Genomic DNA, 21,413 nt, shown 5'->3' with positions numbered 1-21,413 from the left:
ATGAGAATTTTTGAAGTGTGAGTTGTGTACAGAAGGCTAAAGCTGCCTGTTGCCAGTTGCAATGACTATTACCACAATTTTATTTCCAAACCACAGTAAGAATTATTCAGAGACTTTCTGATGGCTACTTATATGATGACCTTAGACATATCAATCACCAAGGCAAGTAAGTCTTGTGTATTTTCATTGCATGAGGGAAAAAAAAAAAATGCCATTATCTAACTGGGCCAGAGCCACAGGAATCAACTGGAGATGCCTTAAATCTCCCTGGGCATGCTGCTCGTGGGATGTGATGGCTCGAAACCTCGTAACATGAGGCACAGACGCCAAGCTGGGGTTTTGGTCTGTCACATTAAATAACATGTCTGTTATTTATCAGACAAAGCGGCGCACGCAGGAGGGGCTCTGCCATGCTGCCACACCACGGGGACCTTGCCCAAGCAGCAGGTAACAAGGAGCAGAAGGAGGCACTGCCATGGGGGTGGCACCATTTTGGCCACACGGTGACTGGGCACAGCACCCAGGCCTCCATCTGCGCCGTGCTGCTTGATGTCTCCCGCCTTGGGGGGGGGATCATCGGGCTCTGTACCACGGCTCTGAGCCCTCTCCCGACCTTTAAAATGTGGGATGAGAGGCAGGGTGCGCATTGCCGAGAAACCAAGCCCCACATTACAGCGGGGCTACCCCCCAAAATGGCGGCCCTCCCCAGGAACTACACCCCCCACAATCCTCCGGGAGCCCGAGCCGCCTCGGCGGCCCGTGACGTCACTCCGCGGGGAGGGGGCGGGGCGGGGCGCGGCGGGCGGACCATAGAGAGGGGCGGCCGCCGGCAGCGCAGAGCGGCCCCGGCCCCGTCTCGGTGGTGACCCGCAGCCAAGATGGCGGCGCGGAGGCCCCGCCGCGCCTCAGGTCAGTCCGCGGCCGCGTGGGGCGGGCGGGCGGCAGCAGCGGGGCTCGCGCAAAAAACACCCCAAAAACGCCGCGGTGGAGGTTTGGGTAGGCACGGGTGGGTGTAAAACATAGCGTTGTCGCCCGAGGAAGGGCGTTCGTTCGCTTGTTTTATCAAAAATAAGCGCTAAAACGTTGTTATTGGCCGCGCAACGCATTGTGTGTGCGAGCTGTGATGTGCCTCTGACCCTAAAATAAATTACAATTTAACACAACTGACAGGCTGTGACTGGGAGTACTTTGTTCCCTTTTTAAACAAGATAAACTGTCTTTGATGCCTCAAAGAGAGCATTCACCTGCGACTCTTTATCATGATGGGCCTTGTTATTTACTATCACCTAAGTGATAATAAAGGGAAAGAAATCATCCTACTTAACTATTTTCTCTATTTTCTCTTCATATTCTATCTATTTTTTAGCCTTTCACTCACACTTGTAATAAGAGGTTAAAAAAAACAAACACAACATTGTGAACACGAGCAGAACATTTACATCACAACTCCTTACAATTGTAGGCAATAACGAAACTTTTCTCCTCTGCAGTGACCCCGCAGCCCTGCTGATCTTACACCTCTCCCTAAATATATTAAACAGAAGTGGACTTTAACCCTCCGTGTGTGTATACTGAAATATGGTGTGCTTATAAAATGCTCCTTTTTGAAAGTAGGCCACCTCTTCCTTTGATGTTTGAGGATAAGCGGTATTTAGGATGGTATTTAGGTATTCAGGATGCCTAATTTGGAGTTGTAGGAGAAGGCCCAGTTTGAAAGCGTTGAGAGAATTGTGCTGAAATTATGGAACTTAATTGAAGTCCCAGCTTCATCTATTTTGTCTGTGGTGGAATGGGAACAGACGTGGCTGTTCTTGCCTTATTACCTTAACCTAATGTCCTGCCCTCTGAAGAAAATACAAAGCCAGGGATTCTTAAAAGAGAAGCATCGGCTTTCTCTTAAGTCAGGTGCGTTTCACGTTGCTGAAGATCATAAAAGCAATCGCACGATGTCAGATGAAAACCCAGCATCTCGTGTCTGAAAGCCATCGGCTGCAGGGTGAGCTAGGAAAGAATAACACGGTAAGCAAGCAGCGATGCTTTCTCAGAATGTTTCTGAGGATTTTCTGCTCTGGACCTCCTGATAGCCTTTGGTGGATTTTTGTTGTTGTTCCTTTACTTTTTTTTCCCTGTTGTTATTTGGAGTCCACATCAGCTTTTGGTAGCTTCAGCATCCTGCAGCAAGCTGCTCTACAGGTTAACCAGAGCCCATCTCAGAGAGGGGCAGAGGAGACTTCCTTTTTTCTTTTTTTTCTTTTCTTTTTTATTTTTTTTTATTGTGTTAAACCAGATGCATGCTAGCTCCAAGGCCTTTTAGTTCCTCTACTTGAACAGAGAGGAGATTCCTGTTCAGCTTTTCTGTGCCACGTGTGGATTTCCTGTAGTCTTTTCTTGAAGATTGTGGCATAAAATCACAAAGTCCTTTGTTCTGTGAACCTCTGGACCATAGGTAGCCCATAAATGGCATCATAAACCATTGTATTAGCCAGATAATGCCAAATACAGTTCTGCTAATGCTTGGGGTTTTGATAGTGGATGTTTCTGATAGGTTGTTAGCTTACTGCATAACAGAAAATAACTTTCTTTCTTCTTTGCTCTTTTTAAGAACGTGAAAGCGATGATGATTCCTATGAAGTGCTGGATCTGACAGAATATGCAAGGCGTCACCATTGGTGGAATCGTGTGTTTGGCCGCAATTCGGGACCAATTGTAGAAAAATATTCTGTGGCCACACAGATTGTGATGGGCGGAGTGACTGGCTGGTGAGAGAACGTCGCTTTCATAACTGCGCTAGACCTTCTACTGTTCTTAGATCTTTTTCCAGGCTATATGAAGCAGATACGTTTATTTTCTCTAATAGGGTTTCCTTTATCGTTGATGAAAATTATACATGCGTGAGCAATTTCTTAACTCGTTGCTCTGACTCATCATCCTAAAGTCATTTTGTAATATTGGTAAAATGTACCAGTTACCTAAAGGAACCCATACCAGTTACTGCAAAAAGAAGTTGAAGAAATAAATGTCAGAACTCTGAAAGTCTAAGGAGTAAATGGAAAATTACTGCATGTCATTTTTGTTTCTATGGAAAATCAGATTAACTTACTAGTGGGGATTTGGAGGCCTAGTTATGATATTATAGCTAAGATGCCTTTTATAGGTAAAAGAAATTAAGAAATGAATGTGTGACAGAATGTATCTTTAAGAGCCCCATTTTATAGAGACGTCTTCGTTTCTCTAAATTAAACTGGAGCCATTTTGAACAATTTAACAGTCTCTCTACAGTTAACACGAGAGCAGATACCATAAATTGTTTTAGCCTAACCATGCTGTGGTGATAGGTAGAAATTGGAAAGTGTGGTCACAAACTGGGCAGCTGTGTCAAGGTATTTGACTAGTCCTTGTTTATTCCAGTGTTCTAAAAAAAAATAATAATAATTTCAGTGAAAAGCAATGTTATAGTAGTGTAGGAACTTTTAAAATGAAATTGTATAAGATTTGGAACGTGGAAGAAACTAAAAATGAAATTGTTATTTACAGGCTTAGTACAGCTTTGGGGGGTGTAGCCTTAACTTTCAATCTGATTTTTGATTTGCTTTTTTAGCTTTAAAATAGCTTTTAGACGTTAGGTGTGAATAGACCAACTCAGAAACCTGTAGGGAATAGTGAATGGGGTCTGGCATCCAAGAAGTGGCTTATGAAGGATGTAGGAACTGTATTGCAGTGTCTGTGTCTATGTACATACGTGTGTGTGTGTGTATTCGTGCATATCAATAGGAATTCACCCCCCATATGCAAGGGGAAAAAAAAAACAACACACGTGCATTGGGCTGTGAGGGGGCAGGTTAAGTTCCAGAGGAGGAGTCCAAAGAAAATTTTTGGGACCATCAGCCTGGGAAGCGTCCTGCACCCGCCCCAGCAGGGCCCTGAGCACCCCAATTGCACTCAGGTCTGATGGTGCAGTTCTGGGCATGGTTTGGGCCAGATGACCTCCTGCCACAGTTGTTCTGTGATGCTGATATCCATGTGGTTCTGTGTTTGATGTGGGAGCGTTTGGAGACTGTGACCAAGATCCTAAATCGCTGGTTGCATTGGTCCCCTAAAAACAGGCCAAGGCCGTGTCCCAGAGGAGTGCCCTTCCCTGCCTCGTCCTCCTCTCCCCTCCAGCTTTTAGCACTTGCTGTAGGGATGTAACTTGTTTTTGCCTGAGAGTTAAGTTACAGGTCATGTAGCTAATATCAATGGTAGTGTAATATATTAACCTTCCATCTGGGAATAGTTCTAATGGCACTTTTGTATCGCTCTCCTGTGCTTCGTTAAAAGTGCTGCATTGAATAGCAGTATGCAGCTTTTATGTATAGACAGAGCCCGCAGAGCTGAAGCTTGCTTAAAAGGGGCCATCAGTCATCAACTAGCAGCCGTTGCTCGTGTTGTTTTGTGTTAGACGTTATCCATTAACTGTTGTTTGTGTTAAATATTCTGATCTAAAGATTTAAGAAATGTGAAATGATACGTTTGCTTTTGTTAAATGAACAACGTAATAGTTGTAGTCAGGAATTTTGGAGTGTGGCATTGTTGAGCAGACAACTTCATTGGACTGGGTTTTTTGTTTTGTTCTCCTAAGGTGTGCGGGATTTTTGTTCCAGAAAGTCGGAAAGCTTGCAGCAACTGCAGTAGGTGGTGGCTTTCTTCTGCTTCAAGTATGTAGAATTTCATGCTTTATAAGTTGGCAAATGTTATTTACTTAAACTGTAGGCAAAATTCAGCTGCTGGGTTAAAAATTTAATTAGGAAGGCTTCTTATCTACTTCATCTTTTTAGTGTTCTCAATATAAACTTAATTTCAGGTGGAATATTGCGTGTAAAAGAGACAGCTCTAAAATAACAGTCCTAAATTGGAATCTATTCTTTATCCTGTGAAATAGTTGTGATAAGCCAAAAGAAACCTTTGTGCAGAAACTGAGATGCTGTGTGTGATACATATTGCCAGCTTAGAGGAACTACAAGTAAACTTATTAGAGAGATCAGGGTATTTAAAGCTGTGTTTATTTTAAATAGGTTTGAGAATTTTTATCAGTGCTTTGAAAAAAATGGGCTGCTTTGGCAGTTGCTTGGAAGACATGCTTTGGTCCAATTATGAAGCCACTCATTTCCCGTTTCTCCCCATGCTGTCTTTGCTAGTTACATCTGTTGAACCTCTGAAGCTCTCCTGACTTCTGATGGCTTCATTGCATTCCTCTGTTCAACCAGATTTCAAGTCTAAAAAAAAAAATGTAATGGTGTTATCTAGCATGGCTATTTAAATTTTTCATCAGGTATTGTGTTAGGGGAGGACAGATTTCCAAAACGTCTTCAAATAAATTAAAAGGCTTTAAGCAAAGGAGAATTTCACATATCCTTCTGAGATGTAAACGAATTAAAATTACTTGGCTAGTGTTTCCCATGTCTTAACATCTGTAAGCTTGTCTATTTTATTTTTTTTTCTTCAAATTACTCTAGAGGAAATAGACTGGTGGCCGTTTAGGTTTATTCAAATAATACACTGGCTGTGTTTTTTTTTTTTTTTTTTTTTTTTTCTTTTTTGAGACAGGGACGAAGATAGTTTCTTTTTATTATTGCCGACATGGCCCTGGATGGTTTCTGGGGGAGAAACCATCATCCTCTCCACTGTGTTTTTTTTTTTGTTGTTTTTTTTTTTTTAAGCCTCCAAGGCCGTTGTTAAACATAAGCACTGTAGTTCAGTTACATGTGAGAATGTAGGTTTTCCAACACTATTTGGTTTAACTTGTTTTCAACAAGTATAACACCTACTTTACTCCGAATTATTCAAAGGCAAGCAACAACAATGTAAATAGTCAAAATGAAAAATTTTTCATATGAAGCTTTATAGCATTATTATTTGTTCCACTTCACCATGGTGCATTGCTGACCTCTTCAAATCTTCTGGAAAGCACTGGTTATTGGGTTTGTAGCTAAACTTTGGGATGGATTTTACAAATGTATTGAATCTGAAAAGGTTTAGAATCATCCAGATGTAAATTTTTGGCAAAATGTGCAAAGCCACCAAATGAATCAAATTGAGAACACTGCAGTTCTTTAGCCCACTGTGTGTATTTCTGGATGATGAGGGAACACTGAAATCTTTGCATATATATATATATATATATAAAAGTATAATGTAAAGCGATATATATAGTGGATCTTTAAACTACTTGTCTTTAAGTTAACCAGACCAAAGTTAAGTTAAGCATGACCAAAATCTCTTCTCATTTAGAGTAGTGTTGGTCTTAATTCACTAAATGACAATTTTTATCCAAATTTGGCTGTTGAGCCTGCCAAACGGAGGCCTGGAATCCAGGGGCAGTAGGCAGAACGTTGCCTGCAAGTCCCCATTAGTGCTTCTTACCACAAAGCTAAAAAGTTAAAACTAAAACCTATAAATAGTGAAGAATAGAGCTTGCTTAAAAACATGTTACTTATGCAAGTATTTTTGCTTGTTGAGCTATGAAGTTTGGGGAGCTTTCCTATGTGTAAAATCAGTTTGCCATGTGATAGTGTGTCTGATTTCTTAGTTGATCTCATTTAGAGTGTATTTGAAAAGGAATATTATCTAAGAAGAAAAACAAGTTGCATATTTTGACTGAGTTGTCTATATTGTTAATTAAGAAAGATCAGATTCTCTTGGAAGGGAATAAAGTAGATGCCTTGGTCTTTCATTTTAATTCAAAATGCTTTGCATTTTTAAAGCTGAGTCATAAATTCTATAGTGTAATTACATTTCTGTAGTCTTTAATTTTTTCATTTAAAGATCACACATTATGTTTTTAATTTCCTTATGAATATATGTTCAACGCTTCCCCTGTGTGGGCAGAGGAACGTTTCAGCACGTGACTAAAAAATTCCTTTTTATCTGCAAATTTTTCTGAAATTGCAGATTTAATTCCAGCTCCTGATTGCAATATTGATGTTGTAATTACCTGCTCAAACAAGAAAAAGAACTACAGAAGGCGAGGTTCTTGGATAAAGCCCATTCACTGAAACACTTCAGTCCTGGAATTTAAAAAGTGCATTATTTCTATAGCATATGACGACTTCATCTGAAGAAATCTAGTAGGAAACAGAAAGCAATACATTTTGGAGTGTCAGTTCGTACAAGAAGTAAAAAGATCTTTCAAATTACTGTAAATGATCTATAAATATGTCAGTCTTAATGCAGATTAAATAAAAAGTAGCCTGAGAAGAATAAAAATGACATGAAGGAATCTGCATTGTTCTTCAGAATTAAGACCTGTTCTCACATCTCTGTGCTGGATATTTCAACAGCTTAACTTGATCAATTTTTTATTGAAGGAGTTGTGATTCTTCAAGTATGCTGGTATATGATCAATACCCATGCTCTATACCAAGAAAAATACAATTAATTTCTCCTATCGGGTATCAGCTTAAGGGATTTCCCTTGTCAAACTTACAGGTTACATAGCGCACAGCTTAGTGAGATCCTGAAGAGCAGGGAAGTGTGAACTTGGTGTGGTTCTGCTGTAATAAGTTACTTAAAACAATTGTTCTTAATGAGTGCTTGTTCTCGGTGTTTTTAAATTCCTGTATCCTTAGTAATGGTCTCATTACTTCTTGCTCTGCAGTCAACATATAAATTGTGGCTTTTTCCATTTTGTGTTGACTACTATTTAATCATAAAATGGTGTATTTGTGTAGTTATTTGTGCTTTCAGTAATAAATTTTGCCTCGTTCCATTAACATGCCATTGATAGATTCAATTCAACTACTCATTAAAATACCTTCTGCCTTGAGAAAGAGCTTAGAAAGCAATGTAAGAAGCAAGACAAACCCTAAGACAGCCTCAGCTGTGTGTTGTGCAGGGGTCTGGTAGTGCCACGCTGATGCTGTGGGATCTCAGCGGAGCGGTGGGAGAGCAGCACGCTTCTGGGGCAGGGACTTGTTCAGAGGGAGAGTCGCATTTGGTTTTGCGCTGGGTACCTCACTTGACAGATGATTCGTGCAGATTTAGAGGGACTATTCAGTGGAAGAGCCAAAGCAAACAGTATCTGGAAGTTTGCCTTATAAAGAAATGCCCTGCTTCTGGCAGGTGTTTACATGAAGTGGAGGGGCATCGTTCTTCTGCTTTTGTAAACTGGAGGAGTTTTATGGTCACAGGGGAGCTGTGCCAGTAGATGGTGGCTGAAGATACAGCCTCTAGAGCTCAGCTCTTACAAAAAAAAATACTGTATCATTTCTCAGTCCCTCCTTATCTCTGTATATTGAAGTCAGAGCCTTGTCAGGTCTGTCCTGGTCAGGAGCAGGGAGGGTTGCTGCCTAGGTAAATACCAGGAAACACCAAGAACTTCACATTGCTTCTGTATGCTGAGCATGGGGAGCTTGTGTGCAGTTTCTGGGCTTGGTTAGGCCTTTTTGAGTACGAGAGAAATCCTGGTTTTGAGGAAATTACAACTGCCATCTTGCATGCAGGAAGATGGGACAGCATTTTTTTTTGCTCTTGTGCATCGTTTGCTCATTACCCTTAATGATGCTTCATAATAACAAAGTGCTTGTGTGCCTATCCAACAGCACCCCCAAATGAGGCCTTCCCTTTAGGTTCCCTTCTCATTTTGGTTAGTGTAAAGAAGGAAGGAAGCATTTTTATTAATCATGCATTAATGTATTTTTTAATTGCGTTTTTAGAAAACATTTTTTTAATAGATTTGGAAGATCTTGAACAAATATCTGACATAATATTCATATTATATATAATTATATCAATATATATAATTATATTAATATATATAATATATATAATGGATATAACTGATAATGGAATATTAATGTTTTATCTCCATTATCATAGGGACTGGCTTTAAAAATGCTACTGAACTTTCAGAATTTGTATTTATATAAATTTACTATAGGAACATTGACCATAAACTAATAGTTAAGATATTTTTTTTAAGCTTAATTAGGGTTTAAAAATTGAAGTCTGTCTCACCAGCATAAGACTTCAGTGGGATTTTTTTCTGTGGTTAGACAATATATTTTGTAGGACTGCAGCCAAAGCAGATATGACACAAGCTCTGACTATCACTGCAGTGAAGTACAAGATATCTTTTTCCGCCATTATACATTTCATATTCTAAACATTGTCTATTATTTATTTCATAGCTGTATACTAAAATTTGAAAGCAGAACTTAAGAGCTCTGCTACATAGCTTCTATGGTTAGGAGCTTAATTAAAAACAGAGCTTAATTGAAAACTTCTGCCTCATGCCTGTACTGTCAGGATAACTGAGCTAATTGAACTAGTCTTAATCCTGTTTCTCTTAAAGTCCATTTTATATTTTATTAATGCGTTTGCTTCCCTAAAAGTTGTATTTCTAATCTTGTGTTGGACTTAATATATTAAATCAACACTTAGTTTTTAGGTTTGTGAGTCAGAAGGCACCAGTTCAACACTAAGGCCTCTTTGAAATTCTTGTGGTAATGTTAACTCCGTAAAATGAAAATTAGCCCAACGCCTAATGGGTTTTTCTCTTGGTGTGTCATCCAGAGACTGGATGTGCAACCAGTACAGTTTAAAAGTTGTTTTATGTCTTCACAATGTACAGGCAGTCCTTAATTACTTATCCCTGCCTAACACCAGCACCTGTCTGCATAAATGGTTTACATTAGACAGGCAAGGTCAATGGATTTATTGTATCCCAAACCTAATAAATCCTGTGTTTAAATATCTACTCCACAGAACTTTGTTATCTGTGAGTTTTATTTACAAGTTATACCATTTGTATAGAAAGCACTTACGTAAGTTATGTGAAATTGGCAAACACAACTTTAAGAAGGATCTGAGAAATCTCACTCTTCACAAACATTTTTGTTTTGGTATAAATCATTTAAAGCTAGTTGTCTATATTTGTCATAGCAGTTAAAATGAGCAGGAATCCTTAGTTTTGATTTTCTTCTTTTTATGACTGAGTTTTTTTCCCTTAATTATTATCTGGGGTATACAGTAATTACTTTTTTTTTAGTATGTTATCTTACAAACATTTAAATATGCATTTCTTTTGTGAGTTGGTGGGGCTGTCAATGTTGTTGAGTAAATGAACGTCCTTTTTCCAGGATCAAATCTGAGTTAGAGAAATAAGGGAAAGGATTGGGATGATGGTTAAATGTGCTAACAATCTCATGAATGATAATTAATTTTGTGAGTTTGAGTGGAAATTGGTAGGAACAGTCACCCAAAATATTTTGCATACGTCCCAGTACTTGTGCTGTATGTGAGCCGTGTTATTTTTCTACTTACTGGGTTTTTCTAGAAGCTGTGAGAATTCTGTTTTCATATACTTCTTGTTGGATAGTTTAAATGATATAAAATAGAATGAAAGTTTTTGGTATTTCCAAGGATGATTCTTATTAGCCCCAAATGCCCAGTCACAAATCAGAATTCCACAATTTTGAAAGAAGCTAAAATGGAACAGTTTTTTCATTGTTATTCTGTGAATGTACTTTTCTTCCCTTGCAATTAGTTACAGTCAATTCTGAAGGAAGAAAAATGTTTTAAAACTTTTATAACTAAGCAATAGAAAAGTGGTAAAATTACCAAGAGCCTACTGAACTTTGCAATTCATTGTTCTTTTTCACATCAGTGTTACTGCAGGTAAAATACAGTGTTTGACACAGAGTAAGTGTTGTAATTGGAGCAATGTCTTTTCCTCTGTCTGTAATACATAGAAACAACATTTAAACAAAAGATAATTTGTAGGCACTAGTATATTGCACTTTGACTCATAAAATGTTAACTTCAACTGTACTAAATTTACTTTATTTTCCTAGATTGCTAGTCATAGTGGATACGTACAAGTTGATTGGAAGAGAGTTGAAAAAGATGTAAACAAAGCAAAAAAACAGTTAAAAAAGCGTGCAAATAAGGCAGCACCTGAAATCAATACTCTAATCGAAGAGGTAAGTCTAAGCAGATAAACTTCTCTACCAGCCACCTTTTCTTGCTTTCCACCTTACGTAGTGCTTAGTTGGAAACGTCGTGCAAAGCTGAACCGTGAGTCTGATTAGAATGGGTAGGCATCAGAAATAGCCTGGCTGTATGCTTTATTAAAAGTTATCAGTTATTAAGTTATTTAACTTGGTGTTTTGCTCACTCTTGCAGGATCACACATGGGCTTTTGTTGTTGGAAAACCATCAACTTTGATGTGGCCTAGGGACTGCCATGGGCTTTGCTAGTTGGTCTGTGCACCCTCTTGGCTAGCAAGAGAGCTGATGTGCTGATGGCTTGGTTAAAAAAAAAAAAAAAAAAAAAAAAGAGGGGGGTGTGTGGTTAAAACACGGTAGCTCAAAGACCCAAAAAGGTTAGTCTGCTGATCACAATATTACTTGATTAGGAAAGATAAACCTCTCTTTCTGGAGAAAAGCAATAACCACTTTGTAACTAGATATGTGTATTTTTTAAATCTAATTTTTACACATGAAAAATATGTCTACAGCCGCTGTTACGTGCTGTGTTAAAAAGACTCATACTGATCAGAGTGTCAGAGGCCATTTTGTTCTGACATTTGAAGACCTTGTTTATCATTTTATCTTTTGAAAAAAGGCATGTTTGGCATGTTTTAACACACTTTTAAAATGTTATGTAGGCCCTATAAGTTTCTGTGCAACTGTGAATCCTGACTGGGAATGTACTGCAGACTAACAGTGTTACAGCAGCCACACTGGTGCTTTGTAATAAAGAGTTCTGACATCTTATACTTAACCTGATGGAATTATAGTTAAGTTGCTAAAAATCGCCTTACCTTTTAATGTGAGTTTAAAGTGGAAAGCCAAGAGAGAGGGTTTTCTTCCATTCTGCTGCAGAAATGGATGGGACAGGAAGTTTTTTGTTTTCCTTATTTCCAATTACCTTTTACTAATTGTGTCCCAATAGCTAATTTCAAGTTTTCAAAGTAAAGGATTTATGAAATAGCATGTTAGATACGTATTATACTCAGTGATAATATTTCATGAAATATTATATACAAAAGTTGTACATTGGTTTTAATCCAAGAAAGTGGTATTGGCATGGAATTACTATGACAGTTCCTCTGAATTTTGACTCAAAATGCTGACTGTTTTGCAAACCCATTATTAAAGACAGTAGAGAGATGGGTTTCACTCCGTTGGTGCCAGCAGTTGGCACCCAACTTCGTTGGTTTTCAGATGGATTACTACCACCTCCCCAATTCCAGTGTGCTTGTTTCCAGGCAATTGTGATAAGAGTATTAAATGTTATAGTCAGGCACGATTGACTCAGTTCTTTACACATCTTCTTTTTCTTCTCAGTCAACAGAATTTATCAAACAGAACATCGTGGTCTCCAGTGGATTTGTTGGAGGCTTTTTGTTGGGCCTTGCATCGTAAGGACCTGAATCATCTCTTCCTGATGGCATTCATGTCAAAGAACAGTTGTGGTGACACACTGTCAGAAAGCAGTGTGGGTCACTGTGCCCTCCAGAGCAAGACGAGTGGAATAGATAGAAAATTTGGAAGCTTTCACATTTTAGGCTTTTGCCTCTTGAAGCTTGGCAAAACTAGAATTTGCTGAAAAAACGCAGTGTGCTCATTATAGCATTTCTGGGCAAAACTGGTTCATCTTCATCATGACTCTTTTTATCTATGACCTTTCAAGATCTAGCATTTTTAAAATGTTATTCTTGGAATATAGATATGTAAGCATACTGTAAGAAAGGAAGCTCCATTTCTATGTTTTCAAGTAAATACTGTTAATTTTAAAAGTATTTTTCTTCATGCAGTAGTAGATAGTATTAATGACTATGTACTGTACATGATACTGTAGTTTCAGCCTCGTGGCTGCCTGTGTTCTTTAGAAGTCACTGCAATAATCTATAAATCTGTAATACCTTTTTACAGAGTATTAAATAACAAAGAATCATCAGCTCATTAAAAGTGAAAATTGACTTTGACTCCGGCCTCGTATACATAGAGAAGAAGTCTCACTTTCATGTCCTGCAGGCATCTGGTACAAATATTTGTGCACACAAGTCTGTGCGCTAAGTGAATGTATATGCTACTTTTCCCAGATGTGTAGACATGCATAAATTCATTGATAAAACTGTACTACGCAGATAATTGTGGCAAGGATTACTGTTTTATACTCAATGAGCCATGGAGCCCCTCTCAGGCTTCAGTAGGTGGTGAAATGAAGCACTGAGACTTCTCCCTGAGCACTTTGCAAGGGCTCATGCTTTGCACGGCTTGATGCCATGATAGTATGATGTACCTTGGATCGACCGAAGGCTTCTCTTGTAGTCCATTTTAGCTGGAAATCATGAGGTAATGCTCACTTCCATGCTCTATTGCCACTATGTTCTGCTCGACTTAGACTTCAAAAAAGAAAAAAAGTTGTCACTTAATTTGACTTTCACTGTTAATTTGGCTTTCTGTATCTAGGGCGTCAGCTATGGGAAATCTAGGGTACAGTTTGGCTTCAGTAGGCTCATTGGAAGAGTGCCTATTGCCTCTGATGTCTGGGAAAGCAAATGAGGCTTCATCTGTGGGATGTGGTTGCTGCCTCTGTCTTTGACAAATCAAAGCAGGAGGCAGATCCTAAAGGAGAGTGGAGGTATAATTTTCCAGTCTATCTACAGCTGATTCTGAAGCTGTATTCTGAAGCTGATTCTGAAGGCGGTTTTGGTCATTTCTTACGAAATTATTCTCAAGAAGCTGGGAATCCAAATGCATGTTTTGTACATTTTTCTGTTTTTCAAACTTGTGAACCTTTTACCTAAGAAAATGGGATGTTTGCTCTGTCCTCCTTTCCCTGCTTTAATTCTGTACCCGTAAGTTAATGTGAAACCGAGCCTGCCTCATACAGGTTCTGTTGGGTTCTCGTTCCCACGCCTGAACAGCAGGAATGATGCATCAGCATCCCATGGCTGAATGTGAACTCCTGGTGAGCAGGACACATGATGAACCTCCGTCAGATGGACTGTACGTGAGAGGCCTTTGACATCATAACCCAGTATATAGTTAGATCAGGGCATGTGTGAACTTCAGGGGCCCTAACATGTTGTTGGTGAACTTCATCTGGCTGGGGTAAGTCATGAAGCACATCATGCATGCCTGCCAGGTTTAAGTAAAGGTTTAGTCAAGCTAAAACCCATTTAGAACTTTGGATATCAAAGCTTGAATTAAAAAAAAAAAAAAAAGGCAACAAGGAAAACATACTGCATGTTATCATCCTGAGGTTTTGGGTTTTTCTAAAAAGGTGAATTTGTAAAGCTATGTAAGAACAATTGTTGCAGTTCATTGGAAATGGGAAGCCAAGGAAGAGGTTGGGTCATCTGGAATTAAAAACATTGAATGAAACTTTGTATGAAAGCTTTTTTTTCCTTAGTATTCATCTAAAGGATATTGGGAAGGTGACCACTATGTTCTTTTCTGCTGGGGAAGCTAATGGATTTTTGGCATGTCATAAGATTTACTGAAGCCAGCTGCTACCAGTCACCCATGCACACGGGTGAACTCAGATGTTCTGAAGGTCTCCAGGAGTGAAGTGAGCACCTCGATAACGTGAACCCATAAAGTTGCATCTAAAAAGGAGCCTACTCTCTGAAAGGGCTTCAAGGGAACATCATGTAGTGCCGTTTCTAAAAGGGCTGCTGTGAGCAAGAAATATGCTTCATAGTTAAAAGTAGAATTTAAAATAACTTTTATAGCAGTCTGCAAGCCCAATTTCTGCAGGGGAAAGTTGTTCTGCTGTCCTGTTACTGTTATCTGGGATACTCAGTACGATGATGATGAATAAAGAACTGATCGAACTAAAAATATATTTTACTAGTGTTTTTTTTTTTTTTTTCAAAGGCTTTGGAACAAGAAGCATAATGTGGTGTGAGAGAAAAATAAGGAGCAGTGGTATAACTGAGAAGGTGAGCACAGGTTGGTTGTGTGAAGATTGGCTTTAATTCATGCCTTAATGACTTGAGGAACGGCTGCTGGCATAGGGGTGGGGGTTTGCAGAGTGCTTTGAAGCTGTTCCTTGGATCCTGGTTAGCTCTGGGGGGTGCTGCAGCTGCAGGCAGAACTGGCAGGGTGAGGAGATGATGGAGCAGCAGACTTGGATAAACACAAAGTTTATGCAACTGAATAAAGATGTGTAACTTTTTTTTTCTTGTAAATACCTGAGTATCTATTTGTGTGAGCTCAGAGTGGGGACTTGTGTATCCCTGCACCCAACAAAATGCTCTGTAACATTACAGTCAAAAAAAAAATAAAAAATGACAGCATCAGAAACGGAGTGGAGCATAAGAGGAGCATGATGTTTCTGGTGGTAAGGTGTCTTCTGGAATGACTCCAAAGTTACTGTCATCCCCTCTGCCAAAAAATAATGGAGGCTAAGAAGATCCAGAAGAAGGTGAAATGAAGACTGAAGAAAATTTTATTCTGAAGACCGTTTGGGGGGAAAAACAGTGTCCATTTTAGGAGGCAGATGATTAAGAAGCAGAGCGTTAGAAATGTGTGGAGTACTGAAAGGCTGGACTGGCATTTCTGAGCTTTTCATTGTGTCACGGAAGAACTTCAAGAAAACAAAAGTGGTCATCTTGAACCTAGCAGAGTGCTCAGTTACATTTAAAGATGCAAGAAAAGCAACTTTATCATCCCTGGCCATAGCTAATACTGCTTGGTGAAGCTCATGATAAAACCATCCTAGTGGTAAGTTTGTCTACCTTTGCTTTCTACAGGCTTGTGTATTTATTTTTTTTTCCCCTCAAGCAGTTGTTATCAGTCACTTCAAAATTGAATGCGAAGCAAAATGATTCACTAAGGCATGCCATGTAACCCTCTGTAATGCAGGGAACATCTGTTGAAAGTTTACCGAATAATGAGTTCTGGAAGAGCCTGCTGATAAATCATCTATTCATTTTGCATTATCTCAATGGGATAATCCAATTTTAAAAAATCACTTAGTTAAAGCAGCATCAGGTTTTAATTTAAAGTGAGATGGCTGGTTGGCCAAAATCAGTGTGATTTTATTGCAGAACTTTAAGGGGCCAGAATTTGGTTTAATCCTTGAAGGCTGTTTCTGTTGTAGCAGCCAAAGTGAAAATGAAAATACTGCAGTTAATAATAGAGCTGTGTTCTAGGTTCAAGGCATTTGTCGGGAGGTCTTAAAAGGCAGGATGCATGCAGAACAAAGGGCAGAATTCAAACCTATAATTCACAATTAGTGCCTCAATGATTGTTCAGGCGAATGTTTCATAATAGCATGCAGGAATGCAGAGAAGCACTGATAACACCTCCTCCTAACCTTTTGAAAACTGTTCCAAATCTGAAAGAAGGACTTTAGCATCAAACTTCTGTAGTTTGCAACTGCCTGTGTGAGGTCGTATGGGCTGGTGGAAAAAGATACAGCTTGCCCAAACTCAGCACGATGAGATCCAGATGACATTTTGGAAAGATCATAAGAAAACGTGGGGTTTTGGTCACCCTAAGACTGGGTGGACAGGTGGTAGGGGAGAAGGATTGAAGTCCTAAATCGGTCAGGAGTAGTAGATGCCATCCTGCTTTGTCTTTTGTGTTACAGTTCAAAAATGAGACAGGAACGATCAGCTTTGGTCTTTGTCCTACCAGGAAGCAGGGCTGATGCAGGGTGGGGAGCTCCTGGTACTGAAAGCTGACCTTCACCAGGACCTGGGAGGCCTGAAGCCAATTTTACCAGATTATTGTGGGGAGGGTCTGTGAAGGATTATCAGGTCTGTCAGAGCACCGCCTGAATGCTCTATCAGGTTTTCTTATCCTGGTGTGCTGAGGAACGTGGTGCAGGGATGTGATACAGGCATTTGTGCTCACATACCAGGCTGGGAACAGCAGAGCAAATCCTATAACAAGTGGTGCCATGCTTGAAACCTTGCTGGACCCAAGCTGGCTCCATCTTACAGCTGGCTAAACCAATGCATTTTAACGCTTGTGATTAGTTCACAGGTTCAGGAGCTGGAGCTGCTCTGCCTCCATCACCTCTTGCCTTGTCCCCTCACTGCTGTGACCCCAGGATCTCTGTTCACTGCTTGTTCTGATCTCCCTGCTTTTGTTTTTCCCATCTTCTTTCTTTTTTCACAGCTGTACAGAACAGTGCATAGTGGCATAGTGTTGTTGATCTCTGAGAAAGAGGGAATGCACTGCCTGAAATTGCTGTGAAGTTGGGGAATAAACCCCACAAGCCAATTCTGCTGTTGGACTGCCTGCCAGCTAACAGCTCAGGGTCAGAGAGCTCAAGGAAACCAGAGACCACATTCAGTTACCTCTTCCAGAGAAACTTCGCCAGCTTCCCAGAGTAGTACCCGACCCACCGAACCAGAAGGTATTTTGGCGTGAGCTGTTCCTGGTCTCTCCATTCTCCATTCTGTTCCATGGACATACCTCAGCATTCGTGGGAGTGGGGACGGAAACTGCAGTCTTGTTTCCTCGAAGTTTACCATAAATCATTGTTAAATACACTTCTTGCAGTGGAAATGCTCTAGTAGGAAGGAAGGCAGGAGTTACTCTCAGGGTATTTTGCTGCCTCTTTGGTAGAAGAAGGCTTACCTGCGAGCTGTAACACATCTAATCCTTGACAGAAGGCTTTTGGCTTCACTATCAAAACCCCATAAAATCAATTGCTCATATAACCTAAAAAAACAAAACAAAACAAACAAAACCAATAAAAATCCACCTTTCTGCATATCTGCACTGCATATTTAGAAAATACTTAATAGAATATGTTAGCATCCACTAAGGAAATTAATGAGTATTGAGCCATACAATTCCTATTTAACACTTTGAAATTTCATCTCTCCAAGAGGTTATCTACATACACGTCCAAATGTGCTCTCATGGGACTTAGAGAATGAACAACCCATATATCTAGTATGATTTTTAATTAAACATCTTACTTCTTGAAGTATAAATTGTGAAGTTAAGGTTAGATTGGTTGTTTTTTTGTTTTGTTTTTTTTTTTTTTTTTTTTTTTTTTATGTGTTTAACAGGCAACAAACTCATACTGCAGCCAAATAGACAATTTTTATCTTCAGGTTTCAAATTCTCTCCAGTGAACCAGTTTTGATAGTTAGATGCTGCTCAGATAGAAACAAAAGCCAGAATACATCTGAACAAAGCTGTTGATGTAAGAAAAACCTACAGATGCATGAAAGAGATGTATGAAAATCAAGCGTTGCCAACTATTGTTTCAGAAACCACTTGGGAAAATAAAGAGAAGTGAATCTTAACAGCAGCAAGGAACTCCATATTCTTAATGCTCCTATAACAATGTATGATTAAGGTCAAAAAATACTGAGAAATGTTGTTTCTAAAATATTAATAATATAACTTTTAATATTTCTATAGCATTAAATATGATACTTCTTTTCCAAACTTAAAAGCTTCTTGTGCCAGATGGGCAAATTGTGTGCTGGCTCCTGTAGGAGCTTTGTTTTGAGGCTGCTTGTGCTTGTGCAAGCTACACGTATGCTTGACTGCTTAATTGGTTTGTATATGAATGAAAGCAAAGGCAGAGCAAATGCTGGAACTGATAATACCACAGCTACACGTTTTCTTTTCTTTTCATGATGTTACAGCAATCTCTGGCTAGGCTTTCAGAGCTACAGATACCAGAAAACCAGAAAACCATGCGCTGCACAATATATAGGAGCTAAAAGTAGGGACATGAAGTGGAATTTGTCTGAGTATGATTGTCAGGCTAGATACTCCAGTCTGCCTATGTTAATGAAAGGAAATGGGCATTTCTGCAGCAATTTTACCTTGGTCTAAAAGTGACATCTAGGGTGGCTCAGATGAATCTGACCTAAAAGCGCCCACTTTTTCCCATGGTTTTTCAGGAAGTGCAGAAGATGACCTGCTCACCTGTAGGTACTGAAGGCTGGGTGAGATGAAGCCCAGGAAGTAGTCTGAACTTCCAAGCTCATGAAGGATGAGTAAATAACTTACCAAGGGCACATCTTGCTTGACCAGCCTGCCTGCCTTCTCTGATGAAGTGCCTGGCTATAGGGAGGAGGGGAGAAAGGATGATGCCATGATTTCTGTAAGTCTTATTGCCCCACAGAATGCCCACCAGTGGGTGTGGGACCTGCAGCGTGGTGGAGTGGGCTCACAGGGAGGCTGAAAACTGCCCGAACTGCCAGGCTCTGAGAGTAGTGGTCAATGCCTCCTTGATGTCTGTCTGGCACGGTGGTAACAGGCAGGGCATTTCAGGCACTGCTGCTGCATGGATATTGTTCAATGTCTGCAGCGCAGCCCTGTAACAAATCTGTGGATGACACCTAATTAGGAGAGGTGTTTGGCACACGCTAAATTGTAGAGCTTAAATTCAAAGGCAACCTTGGGGAAGTTGAGCATTGCACCAAGAGAAATCTCACACAGTTTAAGAAGCAAGTTCTGTGTCTGTGGCAGATTAACCCCATACATAGCCAGCAGCTCCGCTGGAAAGGGCGTGGAGGTTATGGTGGACCCCAGACTGAATTTAAGCCCTCCATTTTCACTGCAAATAAAGGAAATCATATGCTGAAGTAGCTGACGAGGAGCATGGGCATCAGTTACGGATAGCTACGAACCATCTTGTCTGTACTCGGCACTGGTGAGACCACACGTGGAATACTGTGTTCATTTTTGGGCCCTCCACTTCAAGGGGGATGTGGAGAGGCCCAAAGCTTACTTCCTGCAAGGGAAGCTGAAGTTGTTTAGACTGAAGAAGAGGAGGCCAAATGGCACTCTGAGGCTGCCTACAACTACTTGAAGGGGAACAACAAAGATGATGAAGCCAAATCACCCCTCAAAAAGAAGCTACAAGTGATGGCTTGGAAGGTTCACACTGGACATTAGGAAAAACACTTTCAACAGGAGGTTGGTGCAGCACTGGATGGGTCACCCAGGGAGGACGTGGGTGCTTTGTCCTCAGGCGTTTTCAGGGTTGGTCTGAGCAGAGTCACAGGTGACCTGATCCAGTGTTGGAGAACATCCTGCTGTGAGCAGAAGGCTCCAGTGGTCCCATCCAAGCAGCACATCAATAGGATTGTGAAATTTAAGTTTCAACCCACTTATCTCCTCTGTCTTTTTCCTGGGTTTAGCCTTGTGTTCCAGTACTTCTGAACACACGTAGTAAATGTTCTTCTTTGTTCTTCTTTGGCTGGTCTTTTCTTGCTATTCGTATCGAGCAGGAAAAATAATTGCAGTACCACATCTCCTTAGCATCTAATTCCAGCTTTCGTCTTTAAAACAAAACAAAAAAGCATATTTCTTTATTGATTGGCTTGGAGTTCATATATGGAACAGTGAGAAAAATGTATCATAATTTTTTTTTTCTTTCTTTAATAGGCACTCCTACACTAATATAAAAATAGTAAAAACTGAAGCAAGGTATCACAGAGCCTGATGTGAAAAAGCACATTGATAGAAAAAAAGGAATGGAATATGTGATGAACATTGACATGACAAATAAAAAAGAAAAGGAAAAAAAATATGGAAATACATGAAATAATGTAGAATGCAAAGCACTGAGGGAGCACTGAGAGCAGGGACTGGGAAGTTGGTGACAGATGAGGCTGATAAGGCAAATGGCCTAGAGAAATTCTTCGCCCCAGTAATCACAGAGGCAGCAGAAGGTAATGTCCCAGGAAGCGGGATTTGTTTTCCTCAGGGAAGGAAGTAAAATGTCAAAAGGTTTTACTCTTGCACCGGAGTGGATAATAAGGCAATTAGTACTCTTAAAAGTTGTCGGATCACCTGGACTGCAATGATAAATCACATCCTACGATAGTAAAGGGAGTGGGAGATGTTGGAAAGCTTGTGTCAAATGGTTGTGATAACTTACCAGGGACAGAATTACCGAGAGCTGGTGGGTACTTCCTGAAATCTACACTGAATACCAAGGAGGAGCACTGGTGACTGGCATTAATAAGTTTCTAAGTTTCACATCACCTCTACAAGAAAAACTAAACACTGGTGGATCCTGACCACGTACACCTGTAAGTGGCAACAGAAACATATTATTAAAAATTTATTGTTCTAACACACATGCTGCAGAAGTATCTATAATACAAATGGTTTGGAGTCTGTTGCATGGAAGATTTATGCAAATAATCTCCATTAATAGGATTTATCAGTGCAAATCCTTTGTTGTCAATGTAAGAAGAGGTCTTGGCAATGTTACAGTCATGGTTTACCTTCCCAGAGGGTTTCAGATGTTTCTGCAGTTTCAAATGCTTTTTTCCCCCTACATTACTGTATATTATAGAGGAGGTAACTGTTAATCTTTCACAAAGCTCTGTAAATATGTGAACTATGCACAATTTATCGTCTGCAGGTTTAATGAATGTTCTATGTCCACACAACTTCCAGGTCTGGCCTCCACACCTCTTCAT

The 21,413-nt window shown here is 39.9% G+C and overlaps 1 protein-coding gene across 1 annotated transcript; it reads left to right on the top strand.

The window, feature by feature from the left end:
- The first annotated feature begins 783 nt into the window (after positions 1–783).
- Positions 784–14,227, top strand: FUNDC1 (FUN14 domain containing 1). Its single transcript, XM_084506928.1, has 5 exons — positions 784–909; positions 2,603–2,759; positions 4,619–4,694; positions 10,830–10,958; positions 12,328–14,227. The coding sequence occupies exons 1-5, from the start codon at positions 879–881 to the stop codon at positions 12,403–12,405; spliced, it is 471 nt and encodes a 156-aa protein (XP_084363054.1). The 5' UTR covers positions 784–878; the 3' UTR covers positions 12,406–14,227.
- Positions 14,228–21,413: the final 7,186 nt, after the last annotated feature.

This window comes from Aythya ferina, assembly GCF_964211825.1.
Source record: "Aythya ferina genome assembly, chromosome: 1".
NCBI classification, from domain to species: domain Eukaryota; kingdom Metazoa; phylum Chordata; class Aves; order Anseriformes; family Anatidae; genus Aythya; species Aythya ferina.
The sequence above is the reverse complement of the archived record's forward strand: the minus strand, read 5'-3'. Positions and strand labels throughout refer to the sequence as shown.